At 35.8% G+C, this 27,502-nt stretch overlaps 1 protein-coding gene across 5 annotated transcripts in view; it reads right to left on the reverse strand.

Annotated features, from left to right (window-relative positions):
• Positions 1–27,502, reverse strand: part of LOC150085489 (uncharacterized) — a 265,026-nt gene that overhangs the window by 31,040 nt on the left and 206,484 nt on the right. For all 5 annotated transcript variants that reach the window (XM_090374071.1, XM_090374070.1, XM_090374069.1 and 2 more), the window contains exons 11-13: positions 24,339–24,578; positions 14,440–14,555; positions 5,331–5,417 (exon numbers count right to left, since the gene is read on the reverse strand). In XM_090374071.1, coding sequence (XP_090230197.1) covers positions 5,331–5,417; positions 14,440–14,555; positions 24,339–24,578 — 443 coding nt within the window. The remainder of the gene's footprint in view (positions 1–5,330; positions 5,418–14,439; positions 14,556–24,338; positions 24,579–27,502) is intronic.

Here is a 27,502-nt window from a genome sequence, read left to right on the forward strand (position 1 = left end):
ATACTGCATGATGGAAGAGATAGGGAAGGGTTGGCCGGAACTTAGCTCTAGAGACTAAACATGGGTTCCACCATTTCAAGCCTCCAATAAGCAAAGTGGTGGTATTTCACCGGTTGATGAGAGTCATCTACCATCTAGTACTGCCTGGTAACATAGAGGGGCGGTGTTCCTCCATGTGGTGTGGGCACCACACCTCGACCCCTGCTTACGTTGGTTGACACCTAGGTGGTCACCCACCATGTACTTGTGCATGGAGGTTATACCCAGGATTACTAACAGTCTCACCATCGTGAAGGTGCAAGCAGAGGATTTGGCTGTCATAGACCGTCCGGACTTCGCCGAAATTGGGTCCACTTGACTTAAGTGTCACCCGAATATCAGTTCCATCAGCGTTTTAGACTCCCAGGTAGCAAGAACAGCTTGTCTGGCATATCTGAGAGAATGTTTGTGACAACCTCAAGGACCAAATATTGCAAAACTTCAAGAAATAACTGGTGAATTACCAGGTTGGAAATCACTAATGTAGTAGAAACTGCAATGATACTGTAAATTTACTGCAGTGTATTACCTTGATCAACTATACTTGTATATCAAGGCTTTGATCTTAACTCCTTAGGTCAAGTAAGTAGAGAATGTTGCTATCTAGTGTGCCTACTATTGTGTGTTTATATATATATATATATATATATATACTAGTTACTTGAATAAATTTTGCTGTATTACTGGTTAATTGATTAAATTGCTTTGATTTGGTCAATTTTTCATTTACTGGTATTTATCTACTATCTGTTTGGGTATTTAGGTGTATCAGGAACAGGAGATCCAGTTAGCCTGTGCAGTCTAACTTCTTCCTGGGGGTCTGTACATGTAATGGTAAATAATAATAATAATAATAGATAACAAACAAACAAATCACCGTTAATTAACATTCTTTTACCTGGTCATCTACCCGCTACTCCGTCGGGGGCTTTGAGCGGGTCGATAGCCAGATTAAAGGAATGTCTCATACCTACCCGTTTCTGTTATCCCTTTATCTGTTTTGCCTTTTAGTGATATTTTTGTACATAATTACTTAATTTTGGATAACTTTTTAATTAATTGATTTTAGATAATCTTTAATAAACTGATTTTAGATAATAAATTTTAGATAAGTAAAAAAACCTCCTCACTTATCCAGATATTCACCCGTTGGGCTTTGTATCACCTATACCATTTTGCTGATTCCGATTCTAAGATTAAAAATATTTCTAAAATTATAATTAGATTATCTAAAATCAATAAAAATAAAGTTTACCAAAATTAATTAATCAAAGATTATCTAAAATCAATTTATTAAAGATTTTCTAAGCAATTAACCATAATACAGCAAAATTTGTTCAAGTAACTAGTAATATGTCAAGCACGTATAATGTCAAATTGCCATATGACAATAGCATTAACGTAGCAAGTGATAAAGAAGCAACATTCAAATAGGCTTAAATAATAATTAAAAAACATATATATATATAAATATATATACTAGGTACTGTTAGCATGAAATTTTGTGAAAAAAAAAAAAAAACATTGCCAAAAAATTTCATCGATCAAATCTGATTAATAAATACAAAGTGAATTTGAGAAAATGAAGGAATTTCTGTTAATCTTGGAATGACAAAATTAATGCAAAAGTCAGATGTCTGTAAGTCATAACAGTGTAACACATAAGATTATAATATTTTAAGAGACAACTTATGTTTGCATACTTGCAAAACTGGTAAATGTTATTCTTAAATGTAAATCTTTCAACTGCAGTTTAACATAATAAAATGCCAAAATCATAAAGCTTATAGTTACTGTACTCACTCTTTACATTTTATTTGAATAGCATATTAATTCTTAAGAATAATGGGATTATTGCAGGTAAAATATGTAACATTGCCTTTCTTTTCCTGGAAAGAATTGCTAACAAGTAATTATTGATGGACTTTACTATTTTGGATTAAAAACGTGAGTAACTTCCACAAAGTAAAGTCCGTTTTCCTTTCATTTCCCAATCAGAATAACTTAAATAAGTAAAAGAAGAAACAATTGCATTCAAGAAATAATGCAAAGTTCTGTGTCTTCATTTACCTAGCAATTAAAACAAAACACACACTTGTTTGTTGCACTGACCAGACTACTGAACTCAAATAAAATTTTAGGCAGTAACTAAAATTTAAAAATATATTTATTTAATAAGCAAATTAGAAATAAGTTCTGTCTCATAAGCTGTCTCTTGAAATGAAACAAAGATGAAACAAAATGATTGGCTGAACATGGAAATTACAGAATTAATAAATGGAAAAAAAAAAAAAAAAAAGAAAGCATACCAAAGATGTCTGAGCTCAAAAAGTGAAGTTCACAGAAAAATATATAAAGAAAAAAAAATAAGGAACTAAAAGCAGAAGGCATCAAGGCAAAGAACGAGTCCTGGGATAGAGCATGTGCTGAGGTGAACAGCAAACTGGGATGTTCAAGATCTGCAGAGGTGTGGTGATTATTGAAGAGTTTAAGGAAACCTCATAATCAAAATACTAGACTGGAAATGATAGATCTGGAGGAATGGGTCAATTTTTATGAACAGCTATTGGATGAAGGAAGAGAAGAATTTAGAGAAACTGAAACAGAGACAGTGACAGTTGTCATAAAAAGAGGATTGAACATCCGATTAAGGAAATGAAACTGGAAATAAAAATGGCAAAAAATGGAAAAGCACTAGGTCCAGGTGGAATTAAGATGGAGCTGCTTAAATATGGAGCTCAAAAAGTTATAAATTTACTAACTTGACTGTTCAACAAATTATGTGACGGCAATGACAATTGGATACATAACATTAATTTTTAAGAAAGGTGACAGAAGATGCGTCAACTATAGACCATTTATTCACTGTTAAGCAAATTCTGGAAAAATTTCAGGCTACAAACCAAGATGTAGGTTGCTGTTCATAGACTTAGAGAAAGCGTATGACAATGTGCCAAGAAATCTTCTGTGGAAGGCTATGGAAAAAATGTCAATAAGCCAGCTATTAAGTGATATAATTAGAAGAATCTACAAGAACAATACATGCTGTATTAAAATTGGTTCAAAATTATCAAGAAAATTTAAGACTTCAAAAGGACTACTTCAAAGATGCTGTTTGTCATCTACTTTGTTAAAGCTATACCTGGAAACTGTTCTAAGACTGTGATCATGTCACAGAAGTGCAGTTCAATGGGTATTTCCCTTGGTCAAAATAAGCACCTTTACAATCTACTGTTTGCAGACAACAAAGTTGTGGTAGAACAGGATGATGATGATGATGCAAATTACATGAGCAGAAAGTTACTAGAAGAATATAAAACATGGGAACTGACAGCAAATTTTAATAAGGCAGAGTACATGAATAGAAGTGAGGATGTACTTTGCCTTATTAAAATTTTCTGTCAGATGGCATACAGGTGAAAACTGTACAAAAATTTAAATACTTGGGTGCAATTATTCAGGCTGACGGACCATTTGTGCAGGAAATTGAGAGAAGACTGGGTAGAAATGGAAGGTAGAAAGGTCACAGGAATGCTCAATTCTGTGCTATGGAATAAAAATATTATTAACAAAGCTAAACATCAAATATATAATTCAATATTACAAAGTGTTTTATTATATGGATGTGAGACTTGGACCTTAAATGAAAGACAAAAAAAAAAAATAAATAAAATAAAATAATAAAATAAACTATTGGTTGTTGAGATGGATTTCTGGCAAATATCGGCAAGAAAATCTAGGACTGAAAAAGTTAGAAACAATGTGATAAGGAATACAATGAATGTCCAAAAAACCATCATTGATAAAATAGAGGAGAAAAGATCGGAGTGGTTTGGCCATGTGAAGAGAATGGAGGATGACAGATTGCCCAGAGGAGCCATGGAGAAGGAAAAAGAGAGGAAGAACAAGAAGGATGTGGATAGAGGGTGTGAGAGCAGTTATGAATAGAAGAGGACTGGTGGATGGAGATTGGGAAGATAGAAGAAAATGGAAAAAAAGAATAAAGGAATGACTTTTTGATGTTAGGTTAAGGAGAACCATTGTAATAACAGAATAAATCCTAAGAAGAAGAATTAGAAATAAGATAAAAATATTACAATGACTGCATAAAATTAAAATTCTATTTATGATAAAACATATATGACCATTTTAAAATATTATTAAAACTGATGGTAAATGAAAATTAAAACCTTTGGAATAAATAAAATACAACACACGGCTCCTGCTAGTGTGTATGCATGTTTGTCAACGCAGATCTTAATATTTAAAGGCGATTCTTAAATAACAGAATATTACCCTGACAGATATGTATTTGTCAGGGTAATATGCTATGGTGATGAATAATAAATGAGAAATGTGATCTTTGGTGAGCAAAATACGTGGCTATGTAAGTTTCACCAAAAGTGTGCTTGCTCTTCTGGCAGTGTATTGACATGGCAAAGATCCTCCTCTCCTTTGCATCCCTCTGCAATAACAGAGCCTTAAATATAGGGTGTATTTAAACATTCCCATATTATGACTGTTACTGAAGATATATAATGCCTCAAGCCCTTAATATGTATACATACATTATAGTAGTCAATTTGGAGACCTTGCCAATAGTACGGAGCTATGCCCAGATCAGGATTTCAAATCTACATAAAACACTAGTGTGGTTTTCCAAAGATCCCTAAGCCTTCTTTTTTGCTTCAATGATGCAGCTAGCACATACCAATTGTTATAGCTTTTAGTAGATGTATACCATATTTGCGTTAATATAATGTGCGACTGGTCCTTAAATAACAAAGTACTATTCTCAAAAGATACACAGCGGCAAATATGATCTCTAGCAAACAATATATTTCAGGAAAGTTTCACCAATGTGCTTGCTCAACATCAACAAAAGTTCTACAGTTCGTTCTCACTTAACAGTATTTCATACACTGGAGATCATGTTACTCAATGTTCATCTATCCCGGTAATACTCTGTTATTTAAGATCTTGCTACGCATTAAGATTTATGTTGACAAAGATGACATTCAGGTGTCAAAAGTTTATATTTTTTTAGCTGTATATATTTTATATTAAATAGTATGTTAATTTTATACAGTCAATTTTTAATAAGTTTTATTTAATTTTTTACTTATACATTACATTGTAAAGTATATTTTTAAACTTTAGCAGTTGTCTAAAATTTTGAGTTCAGCATTCTGGTAAGAGAAATAAAGAAGAGTGAATAAAGTGTCTTATCCAACCTCAGAGGGTTTCTTTAGCTTTTATATATGTATATAAATTAATTTGAGCTTACAAACCTGAGGGCGACTTCCTACTGAGTAAGTTCGCACTGGTTTAATGTAATCTTCACAACTATCATCAGAAGGGGCAAAATAGGATTTAACCTGTAAATACATACAGAAAGTACACAACATATATTAAATTACTTGGCACATACAATTCAGTATTAATTTTAAATGTTTACATTTGCTGATGATGTAGCAGAATCATTAAATAAATTTGATGAATCTGATTACTGCTAACACAATAGTTGCTGACTTACTAGGACTCTCAGAAATTTGGTACCATTCTTATATAAAGGATGAAGAATTTGAATATAGCATATACAATGTACAGAAAAAACAGGCATTGAAAGAAGAGAGGGTTATGCTTCTGGTTATAAACCACACAGTGTCAAGAAGAGTACATCCACTGGGGATTACAGAATATTAGTCAGCCCGATGTGATATAAACAATGGGAAAAAGCATGTTGATTAGCTATATGTATAATTGGAATGAGTAAGCAAGTCAGAATGTTTTTTTATACAGTTAGGAAGTGTTTTTCCTTGGAAAGAAGTATGTAAACTATATAGATCTTTAACAGATTCCAAATCTGTTTATGAGTTTCCTCTATCAAGTTTAGTTTTTAGGATGAGACCAATTATATAAACATGATGAGACATTATACCAATCACATACCTATTCAGCCAACTTATATGAGTATAATTTTTTTTTTTGTTATTATTGTTTATAGATTCATAGTTATGTAATTGTTTGATTATATATCCTTGTTATTTCATAATTTAGGTTATGAATTTTTTCAGGTAAAATCTCATGAATTATTGAAGCACAAAGAAGGGCAACAAGATTGGTGAAAGAAACAAAGGGGTGCTCTTACCAAGAAAGGCTTAAGTTCTGCAAGTTGCAGCATCTGGAGACTAGGCACCTGCGAGGTGATCTGATTGAGGTGTATAAGGCTTTGAAGAATGGTTTGAGCAGGCTAATAGATGTGTGGAAATTTGCCTTTAGCCAGTGGGAGTTGATTGCTGGAACAGACTTCCATCTGTTGTTGTGGAAGTTGATAGCTTAAATGAATTGAAGGCTGAACTAGACAAACATTTGGAGTGACTGGATGGGTGAAATGGAAAGGGTTTTTTTTGCTGTATAAGCTTGCTTTCTTGCATCATATGCCTCATCTAATGCTAATTGATGTGCCTTGAAAGTGTAAAAATCACCACAACAAATTCTGGTATGTGTGTGGCTCTTTACAACTAAACACAATGACCTCAAATCATAATGGATATAATCAGAAAATTAACCAGTTATACTTTGGTTATCCTATGAGTGACACACGGGTACCACAAGTTATTTGTACCACTTGTTCAAAAGGATTACATGACTGCTTGAACAAAAAGGAAAATCACCGTCTTGGTCTTTTGGCTCTGTCCATGATATAGACAGAGCCAAAAGACCAAGATAGTGATTGTTGACTTGTGAATGAAACTGGATTCTCAGTTAAGCGTAAGACTGTTTATCCAATCCTGGATTCAGCAATGAGATCAACCTCCTCATGATGAAAGTATGCCAATTCTGGTACTCCACAGCACGAACTAGTTTTTTAGAAGATGAAATGGAATGCAATGAAGGTGCGACTGATGAAGACCAGAAAAACTTCAGCCAATCCTGATAACACACTCAATAAAAAAAAAATTGTATGTGTGTGTGTGTGTGTGTGTGCCAAGAACGCAGAGCAGAAGTTAAATGAATGAAACTTCTTTAAGCAAACATTTATCATTTGACCAAGGATCCCGTATTGACCGTATGAATGCTGTAGGCGACAAATTTGTGAATGGGAGTCTCGGAGATATGAGACGTTCTGTTACCAAATATAGTTTCGGCAAGTGCTGTGGCATCAAATATTTAAAACCGTTTGACTTCGACAGAGCCGGAATCACTTTATTCATAAGAGTGCCGTGACAGCTGTTACAGGCCAACATTTGACTTACATCTTCATTTGGAAATGCTGTTTTAAGAAGAGAATGCTCTTGAGCTGCTACAATTTTCACTTCATTCTTGAACTAAAGCCAATCACACATGGAACAGAGTCACTGTTGATTGCCACACTGCAAAATCTGCTGGTGTTACGGTGTGCATCTGGTGTTCATCAACATCAATCTAACTTCCCGCTGTTATGTTACCAATATTTTGGAACTCCCACTGTACTCCCCTTTCTTAGTGGGATGCCGACACCATTTTTCACATGAAAACACCCAAACAAATATTGTAGGGGCTTCCTCTGAGTGTCTTTGTGACGTGGATATTGTCTTGGATAACTAGATATACAGTTTTCTTCCCTAGTGAGCTTGTGGGGCCATGATTAGACACCACAGAGAGTATACTCTTGATCTGGTTATCAGCAGTGATTATTCGTGCATTAAAAATCTGTAATATAAACGAACCACTAGGTGACAGTGATCACAGTGTACCGATGTGGGATTTACTGAAAGATATAACTACCATCAGGGGTAAAGGGAAGGGTTTTTGCTTTCATAAAGGGGACTACAGCGGTCTCAGACAGTTTTTAAATTCTATACAGTGGGACCAACGATGACATTATGAACAGCAAATTCTAAATGGGAAGTATTCAAGGAATTAATCTTGGAAGCTACTAGACTTTTCATACTGATTAAGAAATACTGTTCAGGGTTTAGGCCTAAATGGATGTCAGATGAACTAAAGAGACTTGTGGCAGAGAAGAAAAATGCATGGGATGCATATAAATTATCAGGTGACACAGAAGCCTATGGTAGATATAAGCTAGTCAGTAATCAAGTCACAAAGGACATTAGGCAAGTGAAGTCAGATTAGAAAAAATCTTTGGCAAAGGACACTAAGAAAATCAGTAAAGCTTCTTTACTTATATATATTCTAAAAGGAAGAGGACGAATCAGGTTGGTCCTCTTGATATTGATGATTCGACTGTTGATGATCCCGCTCAGATAGCTGACAAACTGAACGAGTATTCTGCAGCTATATTCACGTGAGGTATTTTGTAGGAAAGTGGAGGACAGAAGCTTATTAAACTCTAACAGGAAACTTAATGATTTTGTAATAACTGAGAGCAAAGTGGAGGAGAAATTGTTGAAGTTACACATAACAAAGACACCAGGGGTGGAATGGATCTATCCAGTTATATTAAAGGAGGTGGCAAAGGAAGCAAGCAAACCCTTAGCCATAATTAGAGAGCATTCCTGGACTCAGGAGAAATCCCCCATGGACTGGAGATGTGCAAATGTATCACCAATTCACAAAGGGGGATCTAAGGTGACATAAGTAATTACAGACCAGTTATTTAACTTCTGTTCTGGGGAAAATAATGGAGTCACTGATTAAAGATGCATTGCAGGATCGCCTAGACAAGACTGTAGTAATAATTCAGACACAGTATGGATTTGTTAAGGGAAAGTCTTATCTGACAAATTTGATTGTATACTATGATGTTGATTACAAAGGAACTGGATGAAAAAAATAATTTTGATATCAAATACTTGGATTTCAGGGAAGCTTTTGACGTTATGCATGGAAGACTACTGTACAAATTGGAGCAGTATGGTATTAAGGGTAAGTTTCTGCAATGGATAAAAGGGTGGTTGAGTGAGAGAAGACAGAGTGATAATCAATGGATGCTGCTCTTCCTGGACTAATGTTATTAGTGGAGTCTTCCAGGGTTCTGTGTTGGGCCCACTGTTGTTTTGTAAATTTATCTATGATTAGGAAAAAATATATGCATACAATGATAACCCAGTTTAATGTAATATAATAAACTATATATTAAGTAGCAGTATCTTTCAAGACTAACGAGTCTCTTTTTCAACTGATTTAAATACAACGGATTTATATTTATCCGTTGTATTTAAATCAGTTGAAAAAGAGACTCTTTAGTCTTGAAAGATACTGCTACTTATTATATATTTCATTATATTACATTAAACTGGGTTATCATTATTGTATGCATATATTTTTTCCTAACCATGGACCCCAGTACACCAGGCCCATTCGTTACTATTTATCGATGATATTAATGAAAGGTATATCAGGCTTAATGTTTGCAGATGATATAAAGGTAGACAGGATTGTTAATGACAGTAAAGGTAGACAGGATTGTTAATGACAGTAAAGGTAGATAGGATTGTTAATGACAGTAAAGGTAGACAGGATTGTTAATGACAGTAAAGGCAGTGTGCTATTGCAACAGGATCTATAAAATTTGAACAGATGGGCTGAGAAGTGGCAACTGAAGTTTATCATTGACAAATGCAAAGTACTGCATATGGGTAGCAGTAACCCCAGAGAAATGTACCAAATGTGTGGCACTAGACATGGGTAGTGAAAAATGAAAAAGCACCTGGGGTAACTGTGCAATGAAGTTTTCTGAGCAGTGCAGACAGGCTGCTAGAGAAAGTCATGGGGTCTTGTCATGACTTTCTCATGGGGTCAGGAATTTTGCTACCAGGGATAAGGAAGTGATTATCCCGTTCTGTAAGGCAATGGTCAGGCCATGCCTTGAGTACTGCGTACAGGTCTGGAGGAAGTACGTAGAGTTGCTAGAATGTGTAGAGGGAAGGGCAACAAAACAAAGTGGTGCACTTACCAAAAAAGTACTTAAGTTCTGAAAATTGCAGTGTCTGGAGACTAGGCACCTGCGAGGTAATCTGACTGAGGTGTATAAGACCTTGAATGGTTTGAGCAGGCTCAATGCTGATGGGATTTTTCCACTTCCTCAGATTACAAACCTGAGGGAGCATAAATTCAAGTTGAAGAAAGACAGTTGTAGAATAGATGCATGGAAATTTGCCTTGAGCCAGCGGGTAGTTGATTGATGGAACAAACTTCCATTTGTTGTTGTGGAAGTTGATAGTTTAAATAAATTCAAGGTGGAACTGGACAGATGTTTAGAGGGAATAGATGTATGAAATGGTTTTTTTTTGGGCTGATGCTACATAAGCTTGCTTTCTTGCATCATGTGCCTCAATTACTACTAACACTGCCATCATTTACAGAGTTACAAACAGCCAGCACAGACCTCAAGTATTCTGCATGACGAAATGCAAGTGGTTTGGTGGGAAATACTGCTGTACGCTATTTGACAGGCTGTATGACTAAACGTTGAGAAGCTTAGGTCATTGTATCTGCAACCATGATGGATTTACATTGTATTGATTTGTTCACTGTAAACATCATTTTGTGTCATTAAATGTTTGTTTGTTATTTGTTATTTGGTTTTTAGGAGCATTAGCAACTAAGGCCATATTGCTCCAGAGTTATGCAGTGGAAATATCCCTGACTTTTCTGCATCCTCTTTATTTGGTGGTCACGGGCTCGAACCCCGGTCTAATCAAGAAGTGTGTGTGCTAAGCACTGCTGCTCCTGCCCACCTTGCTACGGAGGCACCCGTCATTAAATGTGTTCACACGTATGTTAGCATCTGAAAATTTTATCACATTCCTTACCTCCTTGGCTATCATTATTATAAGCATCTTCTTCATATTCCTGTTCCTTCAGGGTGCTGCAATTTCAATGTGCAATTTCAGAGTTTATTTCTCAGTTCCTTTTCTGAAATTTTGGAAAGCAAAGTTTTTTAATTCTAGCAACAAATTGAGAAATACGAAAGTTGTCCTTATATTCTCTATTGTTTGCTGTAACTAGTATAGAAAAGCACATGAAATAGTAGATAAAGATTGTTATTTACAAGTATTTCACATTGCAAGAATGATATGCATGAGCAATATCATGTTGACTTTCCTATTTGTTATTTTAGTCCAAAACCTTTCAACTTCACAGGTCTTCCATTATGTTTTCATGGCAAATGAAAATGTAAAAATTGAATGCTTCTTCAAGCCAGTGTGACTGAATAAACAGCAGGAATTGCAGTAAGATATTTTGTTTTTGCTTTCCAACATTTTACAAACCTCTACACACAAAACAGCTGCAACTATGACAATTTGTAACAAGGAACCTCAGTTTTGGTTGGATTTAAGACAAGCTTTCAGTGATATCAACGTTTCTCTGTGGAAATTGAAAAACACTTCTATAAAAAGTTTTTTTTTTTGGAAAAATACATGAAAGGAATATGTTCTAAGCAAGTGTACATAATTAAAGATTATCTGAACACTGGTTACACACCTATTTTCCAGACATCTAAGAATGAAATTGACACTGGTGAAATGAAAGTTTAAAACCACATTTGCTTAACTCTGAAACCACATTTATTTACATATGTAAAGACAAATAACTTTTTACAATGTCTTTTATGTGATTTTGCTGGACAGATTTGAGCATGGATAATTCAGTGTTTCCCGATGCAGTCTCCTTACATAAAGATAGTTGCATGAGCTTTTCCTTAAAAAAAAAAAAAAACAAGGTAGAGCTCTTGAAAATCCTTTTCTCTTTTATTGATTCATAATGCAATAAAGGAAAAAGGATTTTTTGAATTGCAAATGTATGCAGTTTGTTGTTGATGGATATGTTGGTGCAATGATGTCGTCTTACATGTTATTTGTTAGTTTTACATGATACAAAGGTTCAGTGATATTTATTAATCAGTTTCAGAAAAATGATTAATAAATATTATAATTTTTCTGAAACTTATTCATAAAAATGATGATATTTATCATTTTTCTGAATATATTCTAGTATCCTGTCAATTTTTCAGAACACTAATATTAATTGATTGCAATTATGAAGTTGTGAGGAAAGAGAAATTTGCCATTCTCTTCCATATAATGGACATTCTATGATGATGTGCTTTATCATTATTGAGCACTGACATAGGCATTATGGTGGGGATCATTGTTTGAGAGTAAGTAACTGTGATTGAGTGTGTATGACCAATGTGCAAGCTGACTATTATGGTTTCTTTCTTTCTATTTCTTCTCAGGCTAGATAGCCACTGCTTAGGTCCTGTCTTGATTTCAAAATGATTATTTTTTTGTTTGTTGCTCCTACATGAGGGATCACTGTTTCTTGCAGATTTGTTGTATAATGAATTTATAATCAAAGTAGGTGTCTTGAAAGTAGACATGATCACATTTGAAGAATTTTTGGCAGCTGAATCTGCCTATTCCTGGAATTCTAAGGTGTTCAGGGAACCAACCAAAAATCTGAACTGATCATGTGCATCAAGTTGTACTAATTGTGCCCAAATTTGCTGTAACAGAAGAGGAGCTGACCAGGCTAGCTGGGTGGGTAAAGTGCCTGCCTGGCAAACCCAAACGTCGCAGGTTCGAATCCCGCCTCGGGCTTGGATCAGAGTAGAAAATACAAAAACCTCGGGAGGTGCAATATGGCCACAGAGGTTGATGCGCCAACAACTAAAAAAAAAAAAAAAAGGATTTACACCGAGACATATGCATAGCTAGTAGGATACCAATATAACCCTGTGGTATAAATATTGCAGTCTGAAGCAAACTGTTGAGAAATGATGGTATTTGGCAGAGATGCAGATCTGCCAAATACCATCATTTCAAATTTGAAACTACAAATTACTGTCAAACCTGAAACTACAAATTTATTGTCAAACTTGAAATCATCTATTGTAACTTCCTAATGTTGATATCCGGAAGGCTATTCTTACCCCATTGCTGAAAATGACTATAAATGTGTAGTGTACAGGGGAATCAGTAAATCAATAGAACATACTATGGATAAGTTTGAACTACTTGTTTAAAAAATTTCATTGGGTACGGCTTCAGTTTTGATTATCAAGGATTTTTTTTTGACAAAGCATGGAAGTGTGGAGATAAACTGCCCTTCCATCCTGATTTATCTCCACTGGATTACTTATCATTCCCCAAAATCAAATCAAAGCAGAAATGGTTTGATGGTATAGAAGACAATAAAATAAATGTGACAATGGAATTGGTTGTCAGTTCAGATGCACTTAAAAATGTTTCCAACAGTTCTACAAGAGATGTCACAACTTGTACCTGCTCAAGGCATAGCCTTCTGGATATCAACATTAGGAAGTTACAATAGATGATTTCAAGTTTGACAATAAATTTGTAGTTTCAAGTTTGACAGTAATTTGTAGTTTCAAATTTGAAATGATGGTATTTGGCAGATCTGCAGCTCTGCCAAATACCATCATTTCTCAACAGTTTGCTTCAGACTGCAATATTTATACCGCAGGGTTATATTGGTATCCTACTAGCTATGCATATTAAAAGCTTTTTTTCATTCTAATATGCAATTTTCATTAAAATGACTCAGTCCTAAGAACTTAACTGTCAAACCATGTATAGAGTACGGCCAGAAAGTAGTGGCAAGTGGCCAATTCTTTTTTTTTTTTTTTTTTTTTTGGCGCACTAGCAACAACGGCTATGATGCGCCAAGACTAATGGCCAATTCCATGAAAAGTAGAAGCAAGAGAACAAAATCAGAATTAGTTTTGAAAGTTGAGGTCTTCACACAATTGCAAAAAGCCTTCTGATACTGCACCCATCAATGTAACCTACTCTCTCCTATTATCATCAGGTAGGAACTGTGAAACTAAAGAATATTCTAGATATACATGGAAATGAACAACATGTTATGAAAATAATTTTTTATTTGAAGGTGTGTGACAAAATGCAATGTTGGAGAGAGAAATGTTGGGCCAAATGGGCGAATAATTTCTAATTGTCATATGTGAGTGCTGAGAAGAAGAAGCACATTCTGGTAGTCTAAGTACATTTGGATTTAGACTAACAGATTGATTTGGATAGTATGCCACATCGCACAGGCATTTAACAGTTAACATTTCAGATTTTTCTAATATTTCACATGGTTCTGTCCATAAAATCGTGCCTGACTATCATATGTCAAAAGTGTTTACCAGATGGGTTCAAGGAGCTGAATGCTGAACAAGTGCAAATATCATGGAAAATTCTGTCAGTTACACATGGTTACACAGAAATGGTGAGCAAATCGTGAAAAACAAATGTCATGAAAAATAAGTCTTCCATACCCTTCCATTCACCACTGAAAAAATTAATTTCCTTCAATATCAGTTGAAATAATCCTACAAATTTTATTACTTATAAGGTTATATTTTATATCTATACTTTAGTTACTGTTTATTAAGGCAATAAAATATTAGCATTCACTTACTTTATCCAGATGAAATTCCTCTAACTTGAAATGTGAGGGGGAAGAACCCAAATCTAAGTCTTGTAAGTTGCTACTGCTGCTTTTATTGCTTCCAGTAACATCTACACAGAAACCCTCTAAAATAAGAATAAACTGCAGTTCAGCTGAATTTACTGCATTTCTCGAGTCAAGTATTAAAATATTAATATTATAAAAATAAAGACATGGTAAATATTACTTACTATTGGACAGCACAATTAAATAAAAGCATGACTTGTTGCCCCAATGTGTTTTTTGGATGGAAGGAATGAAGTTTACAATACAAGTTAAGCAGAAATTTTTCACAAGATTTAGCAAAACAATTCTATAATGAATGTCTGAGCAAACAATCTAAGATTGGCATAAGGCTTTTGGAGGTACTGGTTATTCTGTGAGCTACAGTATTGCAAGTGAGGAAATTGCTGAGAGAAGTGAAATAAGTGAGATAAGGGAAGTGAGAAGTATATCGGGATAGCACAGAAATTGGTATATCACAACAAACAGTTTGGAGATTGTTGAGTAAGCAGTTGCATCTTAAACCATCAAGTTGTTGTTGTTATTTGGTTTTTAGGAGCATTAGCAACTAAGGCCATATTGCTCCGGGTATATGCGGTGGTCATTCCCTGACCTTTCCGCATCCTCCGTATTTGGTGGTCACGGGCTCGAACCCCGGTCTAATCAAGAAGCGTGTGCTACGCACTGCTGCTCCTGCCCACCTGGCTACGGAGGTGCCTCCATCAAGTTGTGGATGGTACAAGTCATTATGACTGACAAGATTATACAGGGTGTCCACAAATGATTACCCTTATTACATTTTATTACTATTGGGAGGTTAACAAAGTTTAATCAAATTGTACGCTAATATTAAACATTTTTATTAATACATAAGGGCTTTAAAGAACTTCAACATGAGTGCCTCTTGTGGCACGTAAAATATCAAGGTGATATTCAATCTCTCTCTCTCTCTCTCTCTTTCTCCATACATTTTCTAACATCTGTCAGGTGATGCATTCGACTGCATGTGTAATCTGCTCTCGTAATGTTTCAATATCTGGAACAGCTGTCACATACACCAAGTCTTTAACATATCCCCAAAGAAAGAAATCCAGTGGGGTTATGTCTGGTGACCTTGGGGGACATGAAATCAGCCCATCCCTGCCCATCCAACGGTTTGGAAATGTCTTATCCAAAGTGTCAAGAACAACTTGGGCCCATTGAGCAGATGTTCCATCCAGCTGAAAGATAACAGTAGGCTGCCACTGTTCCAATTGGGGTATAGCATAATTAATGAGCATGTCTAAAAACACGTTCGCACTAATCGTGTTTTCGTGGAAGAAGAAAGGTCCAATAATGTAATCATGTAATAGGGCGCATTACACATTGATTTTGGAACTGTTACAAATATGCTCTCTTACCACATGTGTATTTTCGGATCCCCAAATACACACATTGTGTCTATTGACTACACCACTAACATGAAATGAGGCCTCATCTGAAAAACAAACGTTCTGCAAAAACTGATTATCCTCGTAAATTTTATTCAATATGAGGTTAGCAAATTCCTCACGTTTACGATGATCATTTGGTTTCAACTGTTCAAGTATCTGAACTTTGTAGGCATTTAGCTTTAGATGTTTCCGTAACACTTTGTGCACTGTAGACTTTGGTACTTGTAACTGCCGTGAAGCTTGTCGCACAGATTTACTAGGTGATCGCATAAAAGCATCTTGAATTGCACTCACTGTTTCTTCAGAAACAGATGGTCTGCCAATGCTTTTCCCTTTCTGAATTGACTCAGTTGCCAAAAACCTTTCCATCCATGATTTAATAAGCTTTACATCTGGAGGATTTCTACTGTACTTGGCTCTAAACATTCTCTGCACAGTCACAAGAGATTTTGTTTCAGCTAACCAAACAACACACTGAGCTTTCTCTTGTACAGACAGCATCTTGAATGAATAGACGCGACAGCACTACTAGCAGCAAGAGCAGTAAATTTAACTCACTGGGCTTAAAAGTCTATAATTGTACAAGATTATTTGCGATGAGAAAACTCAAGCAGGATTCAACCTTACCAAATTAGAGTATATTATAATCAGGGTAATCATTTGTGGACACCCTGTATATCACACCATATATGTGCACATTTTTACAAGGATGGCAGAAGAAGACAACATGCTTAAATGTTTTGCATTTAGTGATGAGTGCACTTGCCATGTCACAAGCAAGGTGAATGCACACAGAAATGTTTGGTTTTGGAACACACTGAACCAGTCCCAAAGTGAATGTGTTTTGTGCTTGCAAGTGGCAGAAAGGTATATGGTCTGTTCTTCAAAGAAGGAACAACGACTAGTCTCATGTATTGAGACATGTTGGAGAATTATCTGATCAAATCGTTCAGGATGATCTTGGCAACAATGTGATAGTCAAATAAAATGGTGTACCACCTCACTTTTCTAAGCATGTTTGAGGCTGTTTGGATCTTCACTTTCCATATAACAATCCTGTGCCAGATACGCAGGTCCAATCCAGTGGTAAGCTTGTTTACCACTAGATTTTTTTTTTTTTTTTTTTTTGTGGTTTTGTGTTGAGGACTAGATATACAGACTCCCCTTGCCAACTGATGTTAATGACTCAAAGAGAAGGGTCACTTACTACGGAAATCAAGAGTTACACCAGCCATTTTACACTGCATCTGGCAAGAGGCTGATTACTGGTGGGATGGATATGTGCCACATTACTACTAGAACTTGTATCAAAACATTGTAACTTAATTTCCACAGCAACTTTTGGTTTGTAGTAAATTTTCTCACAGTTTTGGAACACAATGTGTGTTTGTAAATATAAACTGAAATTAAAATTAACTGAAGGAATAATGAAGAATTACAAATAAAGAAATAAGGAAAAATAAAAAATACAGAAAGACAAGCACTGGCAGCTGCAAAGTATAACCAACCAAACAATGCCTAAATAATAAAAATAAATTATAGATGTAAATTAAATTAAGAATAAGTTTGCAGGGTGGGTAAGCCTTGCAAGATACAAATTCAATGAAAATCAATACTATACTATACTATACTATACAACAATAAAGAAATGGGTGGGAGGGGAATTACATAAAGAATTAGGGTGTTGCAGAAGGATTCCATACCTGACAATTTAGAATATATTATATAAAAGTCCAATGGGCAACTTTACAAGCCAATTATAAATAAATTTAGACTAGTGCATGTTGAGCAATGCCTAGACCGAACATTGAAAATTTCGCTATACAGGAATACCTCACATAGCGCAGTTTCGAACAGCATGGGTTTCACTCTAGCATGGTTTACAAATTGAAAAAAAATTAACTGCGTTACGCACCAATACATTTGATATGTATGTATGTATTATAATGCCATCACGTAGGCCAATGCATTATGGATTCAAAGCCATGCTGACTGTTATCGCAACTCCCATTATATACAGACTCTGCTAGTATTCATACATTAGTAAACACTATATTCTGAGCGGTGAGGTCATTGACTGTGCGTAAGCTGTACAAATATTATTCGCTGTGTATTATTATTAGATTATTTTTTAAAAACATTACACCTTTATACACAAATATGACTGGAAAGAAGAAATGTAATGGCACTGAGTGGTCTTCGAGATTCAAACATTGAACAAGGTATAAAAGTAAGGCAGGTGCTGCAAAATGACATTCGATGTTATAAAGAGATGTATGCAGATAAAAAGAAGAAAAGAAACTGTGCAAACTAAGCTGATCAGTTATTTTTCAAAATACAAATACAGTACATACTTCACTTATATTCTTTTGGTATGTACATACTGCAATAAAAATCATTTGTATGGTACTTACTAGTATTTTTCATTTTTATCATTTTAGTTTCTTTTTTTGCAAGAACTTTGTGTGCATCAATTTATAGTAAACAAACACCTATATATTTTTGCAAGTCGACCCATATACTCAAATTGTTGGAACGCATTAGATTAAAATACATACTAATAATACCTCGATCAGTGCGGTTTTGCATAGCACTGTATTTTTAACAGTGCTATGCAAGGTATTTCTGTATTACTAAGCTATTTATCTCTCTAAAAGGTCATTTTTATAATGGAAATTGCACTACACTTTCATCGTTGTCATATCTTCCATTATAAGAATCAATATTGAATGCCTTGATATATTTTCCTAAAGCACATTTTTGGAGGTCACGAGCATAAAACAATAAAAATAATTTGCGCTTTCCGGTTCATTGGGCTTTAATGTTAGCACAATCTATTATAAACGGGTAGTAAACTCGATCTTATTGCATTTGTGATAATACCAATATCTGGAATTCTGTGGGTTTTTACGTTATGGTATTATGGTGAAATGAGTTCCCCTTCACATTAATCTTCATTCATATGAAAAACAGAAATAAATTTTCAGAAACTTCTCTTCATTCCTATTTACTTATTACAATGGTGAAGGGGAAGGAACAAATGGAAAGTACAAGTGCTGGCAGTGCTAGGAAACAAAACAAAATCGATTTAGAAATGAAAACAGTTAAGAAGTACGAAGCATGACAAAGTTAGCATTAGCATTAGTAGAGGCATATGATGCAAGAAACAAGCTTATGCAGCATCAGCCAAAAAAAAAAATCTCACCCTTCCGTTCTTTAAAAATACCTGTCCAGCTGAGCCTTAAATTTATTTAGGCTATCAACTTCCACAACAAGGGATGGAAATCTGTTCCACCAACCAACTACCTGCTGGCTAAAGGCAAATTTCCGCACATCTATTCTACATCTATCTTTCCTCAATTTGAATTTATTCCCTCTCAGGCAATTATTCTGAGAAATAGGAAGAATCCCATCGGCATTGGGCATGCTCAAACCATTCAAGGCTTTATACACCTCTATCAGATCACCTCGCCGGTGCCTAGTCTCCAGACACTGTAATTTGCAAAACTTAAGCCTTTCTTCGTAAGAGCAACTCTTTGTTCCATTCACTAATCTTATTGCCCTTCTCTGTACTCATTCCAGCAGCTCTACATCCTTCTTGAAATGAGGCCTCCAGACCTATATACAGTACTTGAGGTGTGGCCTGACCATTGCCTTATACAAGGGAATAATCACCTCCTTATCCCTGCTAGAAAAATTCCTGTATATCATTGACAATACACCATGAGCTACTCTTGCAGCCCGTCTGAACTGTCCAGAAAACTTCATATCTACCTGCACAATTACCCCCAAGTTCTTTTCATTCTCTACCACTATCAGTGTAGTACCACAGTTGTTACATTGCTCTGGGGTTGCTGTTTCCCCATACGTAGTACTTTACATTTGTCAATGTTAAACTTCATTTGCCACCTCTCAGCCAATCTGCTCAACCTTTCCAGATCCTGTTGCAGCAGCATTGCATCAGTAGTGACCTTAACAACCCTGCCAACCTTTGTATCATCTGCAAACTTGGACATTAAGCTTGATATACCATCATTAATATCATTTATAAATACAGAAAACAATAATGGACCCAACACTGAACCCCGAGGGACTCCACTAATAACATTAGTCCACAACGAGCAGTGTCCACTGATTATCACTCTCTGTCTTCTCCCCCTGAACCATCCCTTTATCCATAGCAGCAATTTGCCTCCAATGCCACACTGCTCCAATTTGTGCAGCAGTCTTCCATGTGCAACAGTATCAAAAGCCTTTCTAAGATCCAAATATATAATATCAAAGTTATTCCCTACATCCAGTTCTTTTGGACTGCATCATAGTATCCAATCAAATTTGGTAACGCAAGACTTTCCCTTAACAAAACCATGCTGTGTCCGAGCTATAACCGAAGTCTCTACCACTGTCAGTGTAGACGATCCTGCAGTACTTTTTTTAACCAGTGCCTCCATTAATTTTCCTGGAACAGAAGTTAAACTCACAGGTCTATAATTACTTGTGTCATCCTTTGAATTGGGGTCACATTTGTACATCTCCAGTCTATGGGTACCTCCCTTGAGTCCAAGGAAGCTGTCATAATTATGGCTAAGGGTTTGCTTACTTCGTTTGCTGCCTCCTTTAATATAACTGGATAGACCCCATTCACCCCAAGTGCCTTTCTCGTGTTTATCTTCAACAATTTTCCCTCCACTTTACTCTCAGTTATTACAAGATTATCTAGCTTACTGCCAGAGTTGAATACACCTCTGGCATTCCTCTCACTGAATAACTCATGTGTGAATGTCGATGCAAAATATTCATTTAGTTTGTTAGCTACCTGAGCAGGATCATCAACATTTGAACCATCGATATCAAGTGGACCAATCTGATTCATCCCCTTCCTTCTAGAGTTTACATAAGTAAAGAACTCTTCGCTGTTTTTCTTAGCATCCTTTGCCAAAGATTTCTCGTAATCTGCCTTCGCCTGCCTAACTTCCTTTGTAACTTGGTTACAGATCAGCTTATATCTATCATAGGCTTCTGTGTCACATGTTAATTTATATGTATCCCATGCATTTTTCTTCTCCGCCATATGTCTCATTAGTTAATCTGACATCCATTTAGGCCTAAACCTTGAACAATATTTCTTAGTTGGTATGTAAAGCCTAGTAGCTTCCAAGATAAGTTCTTTGAATGCTTCTCATTTTGAATTTGCTGTTGGAAACATCATCAGTTGGTCCCACTGTACAGAATTTAAATACTGTCTCAGACCATCGTAGTCACCTTTACGAAAGCAATAACCCTTCCCTTTACCCCTGATGGTAGTTACCTCTTTGAATAAATCCTACTTCAGCACACTGATCACTGCCACCTAGTGGTTCCTTTATCTGCAGATTTTTAATGTACAAAGAATCATTTCTGATAATCAGATCAAGAGTATTACTCCCTGTAGTTGCCTCCCGAACATGCTGATGTAGAAAACAATCATCCAATAAATCCACAAAAGCCTTGCTAGTGTGTGAGTGACCAACCCACAAATTACAGTCAATATTTTTTTTTGGCTGATGCTGCATAAGCTCCTACACTTGCTTTCTTGCATCATGTGCCACTACTACTACTACTACTACTATCTGGGAAATTAAAATCCCCCATCATAAGACTCTTTGATTTACTGGCCCACTCTCTTTCCCTGTACAGTTTCTTATTATACTCATTGGAGTCATTAGGCCTATAGCACACTCCTACTCTCAATTTTGATCTCCCGATGCTTATGTCACACCAAACTGACTCGAAACTGCACTGTCCAGGGATGTCGACTGGCTTCACTTCCTTGGATTTTGTGTATTTCTTAACTAATAGCATAACCCATCCTCCCTTCCTATCCTGTCTATCCTTTCTGTACACATTGTACTCCCCAAATTCCAGTTCTGCATTCTTTATATCTGTGTGACACCACATCTCTGATATCCCAACAATATCCGCCTTTGATTTTGTGAGCAATACCTCAAATTCATCAAATTTATTTACCAAACTCCTAGCACTTGTGTACACGCAAGTATACATGCACCTGTTCCTATTCTTAGCTACCCTAACACAACCCGTGTGTTTACTTGTACTGCAATGACGCCCAGCAGCCTCTGAAATATCCTGCATCTTGTTTTCCAGTCTGCTGCTCATTCCAATAGAAGCAGTGCAAGAATCACTTTCACCTCTGCCAGTGGCTACTGTTAATCTATTAGTCCTTGTACCCCCCCCCAAGCTAGCAGTTTTCCGACCCACCTAACACTGCCCCGATAGCATCAGCAAATATTCTTGCATCCTTTCTATTTACGTGTATTCCATCCCTGTAGAAGCAGTCTCTCCTGTTAACAAGTATAGACCAGGCTGAAAAAAATCTACCCCTTGAGCCTTGCACAATCTTTCCAGGGCCAAATTGATCGACAAGGCTCTCATCATATACTCCCTCCTATCGTGTCTGGGCAGAATTGCAGACACTTTCAAATTCTACCCTAATTCACGGCTTTTTTTCAACAGGGACCTGTACTTGTTAAGTAATTCTGCCGGTCTCCTACTCTTAATATCATTAGTGCCAACGTGTACAACAATATCACCTTTTGTGCCCTATTGTGCCCATTTTGTGCCCTAATATTGGATATCACACCAGGCCATCCAAAAGGTTTAAGTCATCCAAACATTGAAGTTATGTTCCCACTGCAACAGTTGTACTAGGTTAATACAACTTCTTTCATTCATCCATTAGATCAAGGCATTATATCCACCTTTAAAACTCATTGCATCAGAAAATAATTACAATGGATTTTGCAAAAAATTGATTCCAAATGAATTGAAGAAATGGAAACATTTCTCAATTGTGGACTGTATCAGAATCATAACTTTATTGCTTGTTTGTTGTTGTATTTAGTTGTTGGCGCATTGGCTTCTGTGGCCATAATGCACCTCCCAAGGTTTTTGCAGTACTGTGATCCAAGTCCGAGGCGGGATTCGAACCCCCGACCTTTGGGTTGCCAGGCAGGCACTTTACCCAGCTAGCTTTATTGCTGAAAGAAGTAAAACTGACAACGTTAAATGCATGGAGAAAAATGCATGGGCAGAGTCAGCTCATTCAGGAAATATGGTCAAACCGGCATAAAATGGAATCGGTGTGATAGTAGAACTTGCTACATTGGTAGGAGGGGAATGTTTTGATGATATGACTACTGAAGCCCCCGTGGGTAGCACAGTTGACAGAATAGCCCTCCTCCCCACACTGGGTGTAAAAGACCTGAGTTCAAATCTTGTCGATGATGTGAAAAATTTTTATGGGTTTTTTTCACAACATGCTGAGTTAAGCTCGGGTGAGGGTAGCATTATTTTTTCTCACTGAAACTCATGTTTTTCATCGAGCAAAACAGAAAATTGATCTCAGGACCATGCAATTTATAGACAATATACACAGAGTAACATGGCCTTAGTTGCCGATACTACTAAAAAAATAAAAAAAGATATTACTAAAGATGTTCAAGAATTACTGGTAGAAAAAGAAGCTGGTGAAGTGGATTTGGTGGAAACGGCATTGGAGGTAAAACCAAATAAATTCAGAGGATGATACTGCAGATGAAAATTCTAAACTTCCAAATTTTACACCAAAAAGCATAGGGCAAGGCATAAAGTTAGCCAAGCAATTAGAATCTTATTTTTTGAAAGCAGGTTCTTGAATGAAAGGAGTCAAAAGTTCAAAGGGAGCTTCAAAAATGCTTAGTTCCATACGATGAAATTTGCAAAGATCTATCAAGCAAAAGCAAACAAACCCAGATTACTGATTTTTTAAAGAGAGCAGAAGATACACAAAATCTAGAAAGAATAGTGTATTTTTGTTAGTTTTGTTAACAAAAATCACTATTTCGTGTATTTTTGTTAGCTTTTGGAACGTAGCCCCGTTTGTACTTTTTCTTAGTCCCGTATAACATGGTTTCTCACAACATGACATTTTATAGGAACTTAACTACCATGTTATACAAGAGTTAACTGTACGTTATTAACATATTACTTTATTCTTTAATATACTTTAATGATAGACATTGCTCAATTATATTTTTTATTTCTTTTTATATTTTTATTTGTTTAAATAATAAATGTTTTGGATTAATACTATGAGAATTTAGACCATATAGCATTATGGTATCACATCTTTCATTTGACTTGTTTGTATGTTTCTTTGTTTGCAAATATAATGCCTTGGGGAGGGGGCCTCTATCCAAAATCAGCTAACTTAGTCCCTGCTTGAATAAGCTTCAGTAAGTTTTCATACCATTGAAGAATTCAAACTCAAATATTTTTGAATGATGGCAAGTATATCAAGCAAGTCTTGATGGGCAGTTGCATTTGAAATGTAATTTTTACTATATATATATATATATATATATTCCTGTGGGGGAAAAAAAAAAATTCACTTACTATGTATTGTCTTTGGTAAAGATGAGGACAATGGTGTCATATTTAAGTAACCCTCATAATGACTACCAGTGGAAGGTGATTGCATGTCTTTAGCAGATGACATAGGAACATATCTTTCATATCCTAATGATCCAATCATTGAAGACTGATCTGATAATGCACCATGTTTAGAAGGATATGCAGTAGAAACAGGAATAGCTATATCTTCTGATCCTAATGGACTCATAGGTGTATAGTCTTCTGGAATGTTAAATAAAAAGAAAATAAAATATAAAACAGAATACGAGATACAAGAAGATGAGAAATAAAATAGAAAGAATCATATGTACTTTCAATAAATTAATAACAATGGAATTATATAGTTTGGCTGAAAAAATTGGCAGTCACATTTGAAATGCAATTCTTACTATATACAGTAAACCCTGCTATTTGCGGGGGTTACGTTCCTGAGAAATGCCGCGAATACTGAAAATGTGAACACCGAGCTATGGCTCCCATAGTGATAAAGGGGTTCCGTTCCAAAGTATGAAATATATAAGAAAAACTAGTCTAAAACTTTGTCTATGTATGTATTATATGTACCTTCATAATATGAGTATGTACATAGACAGTACATAGTGAAATGCAAGCATATGGCATTGAAATGAAAATAAGAAACAATTTAATATTAAATGTAATATTTATTAGAAATTTCAAATAAATCTTTCAAACCAGCACCTTTGCTAGCTAAAAAACTTATCCCGCCAGTGTTATCACCAGTTTCACTAAAGTGTTGATAAGAGTTTTGCCTTTTCATGAATGATGAGTGAACTTAACGGAATTTTATTTTGAGTGGTCTTCTATCCATAGATTTAAAGCCTTTTCCATTTTTTTCTAATTTAACATCATGAGTTACAGAGCAAATTTTTGAAGCAATTAGCGCGTTTTCACGGACACTACGGCGGATTTTTTCTTCCGATTTTTTGATCGACCATACCCTTGACTCATTGATTTTATAATGTTCTGCCACTGAGGAGACACTTTCACCATTAGAAATTTTGTCTAATAACTCAATTTTATTCGCTAATGTCATCACCTTCTTTGATATTTTCACATTTCTCTTGTTATTCGTAGCCATATTTTTGTACGGGTTAGAAAGAACTTGTCCACAATAAAGTCACTTTCTTCCGTTAACACACTCGAAAAAGTCTGTTTTATCACTTTTGTAAGCATATCAATTTATAAGCATATAAATTAAAATCAAACGACAAAGCCTTCCATGACAAGCACATAACACATACTGAACAAAGATTAGCGAGAAACATCCACGCTCGCAATTTTGTCACCCCTCTCCCCCCATCCACTGAGCGCTGTTTTGACAGGGAAAGATAATTTTAGCCACGCCCATGTTTTTTTATGGCGGAAAATGTTCACGGCACTTTAAAATTCACATTTTTTTAGGTTTCATTTTATATTAAATCAGCGACCGCGAATACGTGAAACTGCAAATAGCGGGGGTTTACTGTATTACCTTTGTAAAGAATGTCAATAATTTTTAAGTTCTCTTTAGAAGAAAGAAGTAGTCTTAGCATGTGGTAAGTAAAAATTTAAATTGTGCAAGAGGTGGTCATTAGTATAAGCTACAATTATGAAAAATAAATAATATAAAATTACATTCCAAATGAAGTTCACTTAGAACTTCATAAATTGCTTCTGCTGAAAAGTTCATGTAACAGCTACAATCCTAAAGCCTTTATTAAAATTGGTGATGGTGAATGATCTACTCACAGGGTGATGATTGCATATAAAGATGAAGAGGTTTGGTTGCATGATGTTTTTCAATGACTGATCAATGCAACAAGAAGACACTGGTCGCCGTACACCAGTTCAGATGAAGACCCAATGACTACAGTTGTAATAACATTACAACTACTCACTTCCACAACACGAGATACACGTTTGTTCCAACAGTCGATTACAATCTGGCTGAAAGCAAATTTTTGCATATATTCCTTGTAACCATCCCCCCCCCCCCAATTTAAACTCATGTTCCCTTGTGGGGGTGCCATCTGAGGAAATGTAAAAGTGCTATTAGCATTTAATTTACTCAATCCATTTAAAGCCTTAAACACATCAATCAGGTCTCTCTGCTGCTGTTTAGTTTCTAGATGTTGTAATTTGCAGAACTGAAGTCTTTTTAGTAAGAGTACCCTTTTTGTACCCCTGACTATCTTTTTCCTCTCTTCTGCACCTCATTTTAGGAAGGATGTGGATCTGATGGAAGATCCACATCCTTCCTAAAATGAGGTTTCCAGACCTGTATGCAGTACTCAAGATGCAGCCTAACCATTCCCTTACACAACAGAATAATCAACTTTGTCCTGGCTGGCAAAATTCTAGTATATCACTGACAGACTCCTCCTCATAATCACCTCCTTATCTCAGTTAGCAGAATTCTGGTACATCATTGAGAGAGCCTCATGAGTTGTCCTAGCAGCTTGACTGCACTGCTCAGAGAACTTCAATGTTGGACTGTACAATTACCCCTAGATCTGTTTCATTCTTCACCACCCTGAGTGTGGTGTCACTAAACTGGTATGTTATTCTATGATTAGTGTCACTCATATGCAGTATGATTTGGTTAAACCTCAAATGCCACTTATAAACCCATCTGCTTAATTTTTTGTCTCGTTACAGTACTATGCTTGATTCTTGTCTGCCAATCATTATATCATCTGCAAACTTTCACATTAAGCTTGATATGTCTTCCTTTAATATTGTTAATAAATACTGAAAACAGTAAAATGGCCTAGCAGTGAACCTTGAGGAACTCCACTGATAACATTATTCCAAGAAGAGTAGCACCCATTTATGATGGCCCTCTGTCTTCTGCCATTCAACCATCCCTTTTTTAATAGTGGTAACTTGCCACTAATTGCTGACTGTTTCAGTTGTAAAGCAATCTTTCATGTGCAACAGTGTCCAAAGTTTTATTAAAATTTAAGTATATGATGTTAAAATTATTTTTTTGCATCCAGTTCCTTCATGACTGCTTCATAGTAGCTAATCAGATTCGTCAGATAAGATCTACGCTGAACAAACCTGTGCTGTGACTGCTGTATAACTGCATTTTTCTGTCAAGACAATCCTGCATTGCTTCTTTAACCACTGACTCCAATAGTTTC

Source organism: Mastigoproctus giganteus, chromosome 5 (assembly GCF_048544385.1).
Source record: "Mastigoproctus giganteus isolate SK-2022 chromosome 5, ASM4854438v1, whole genome shotgun sequence".
NCBI classification, from domain to species: Eukaryota; Metazoa; Arthropoda; class Arachnida; order Uropygi; family Thelyphonidae; genus Mastigoproctus; species Mastigoproctus giganteus.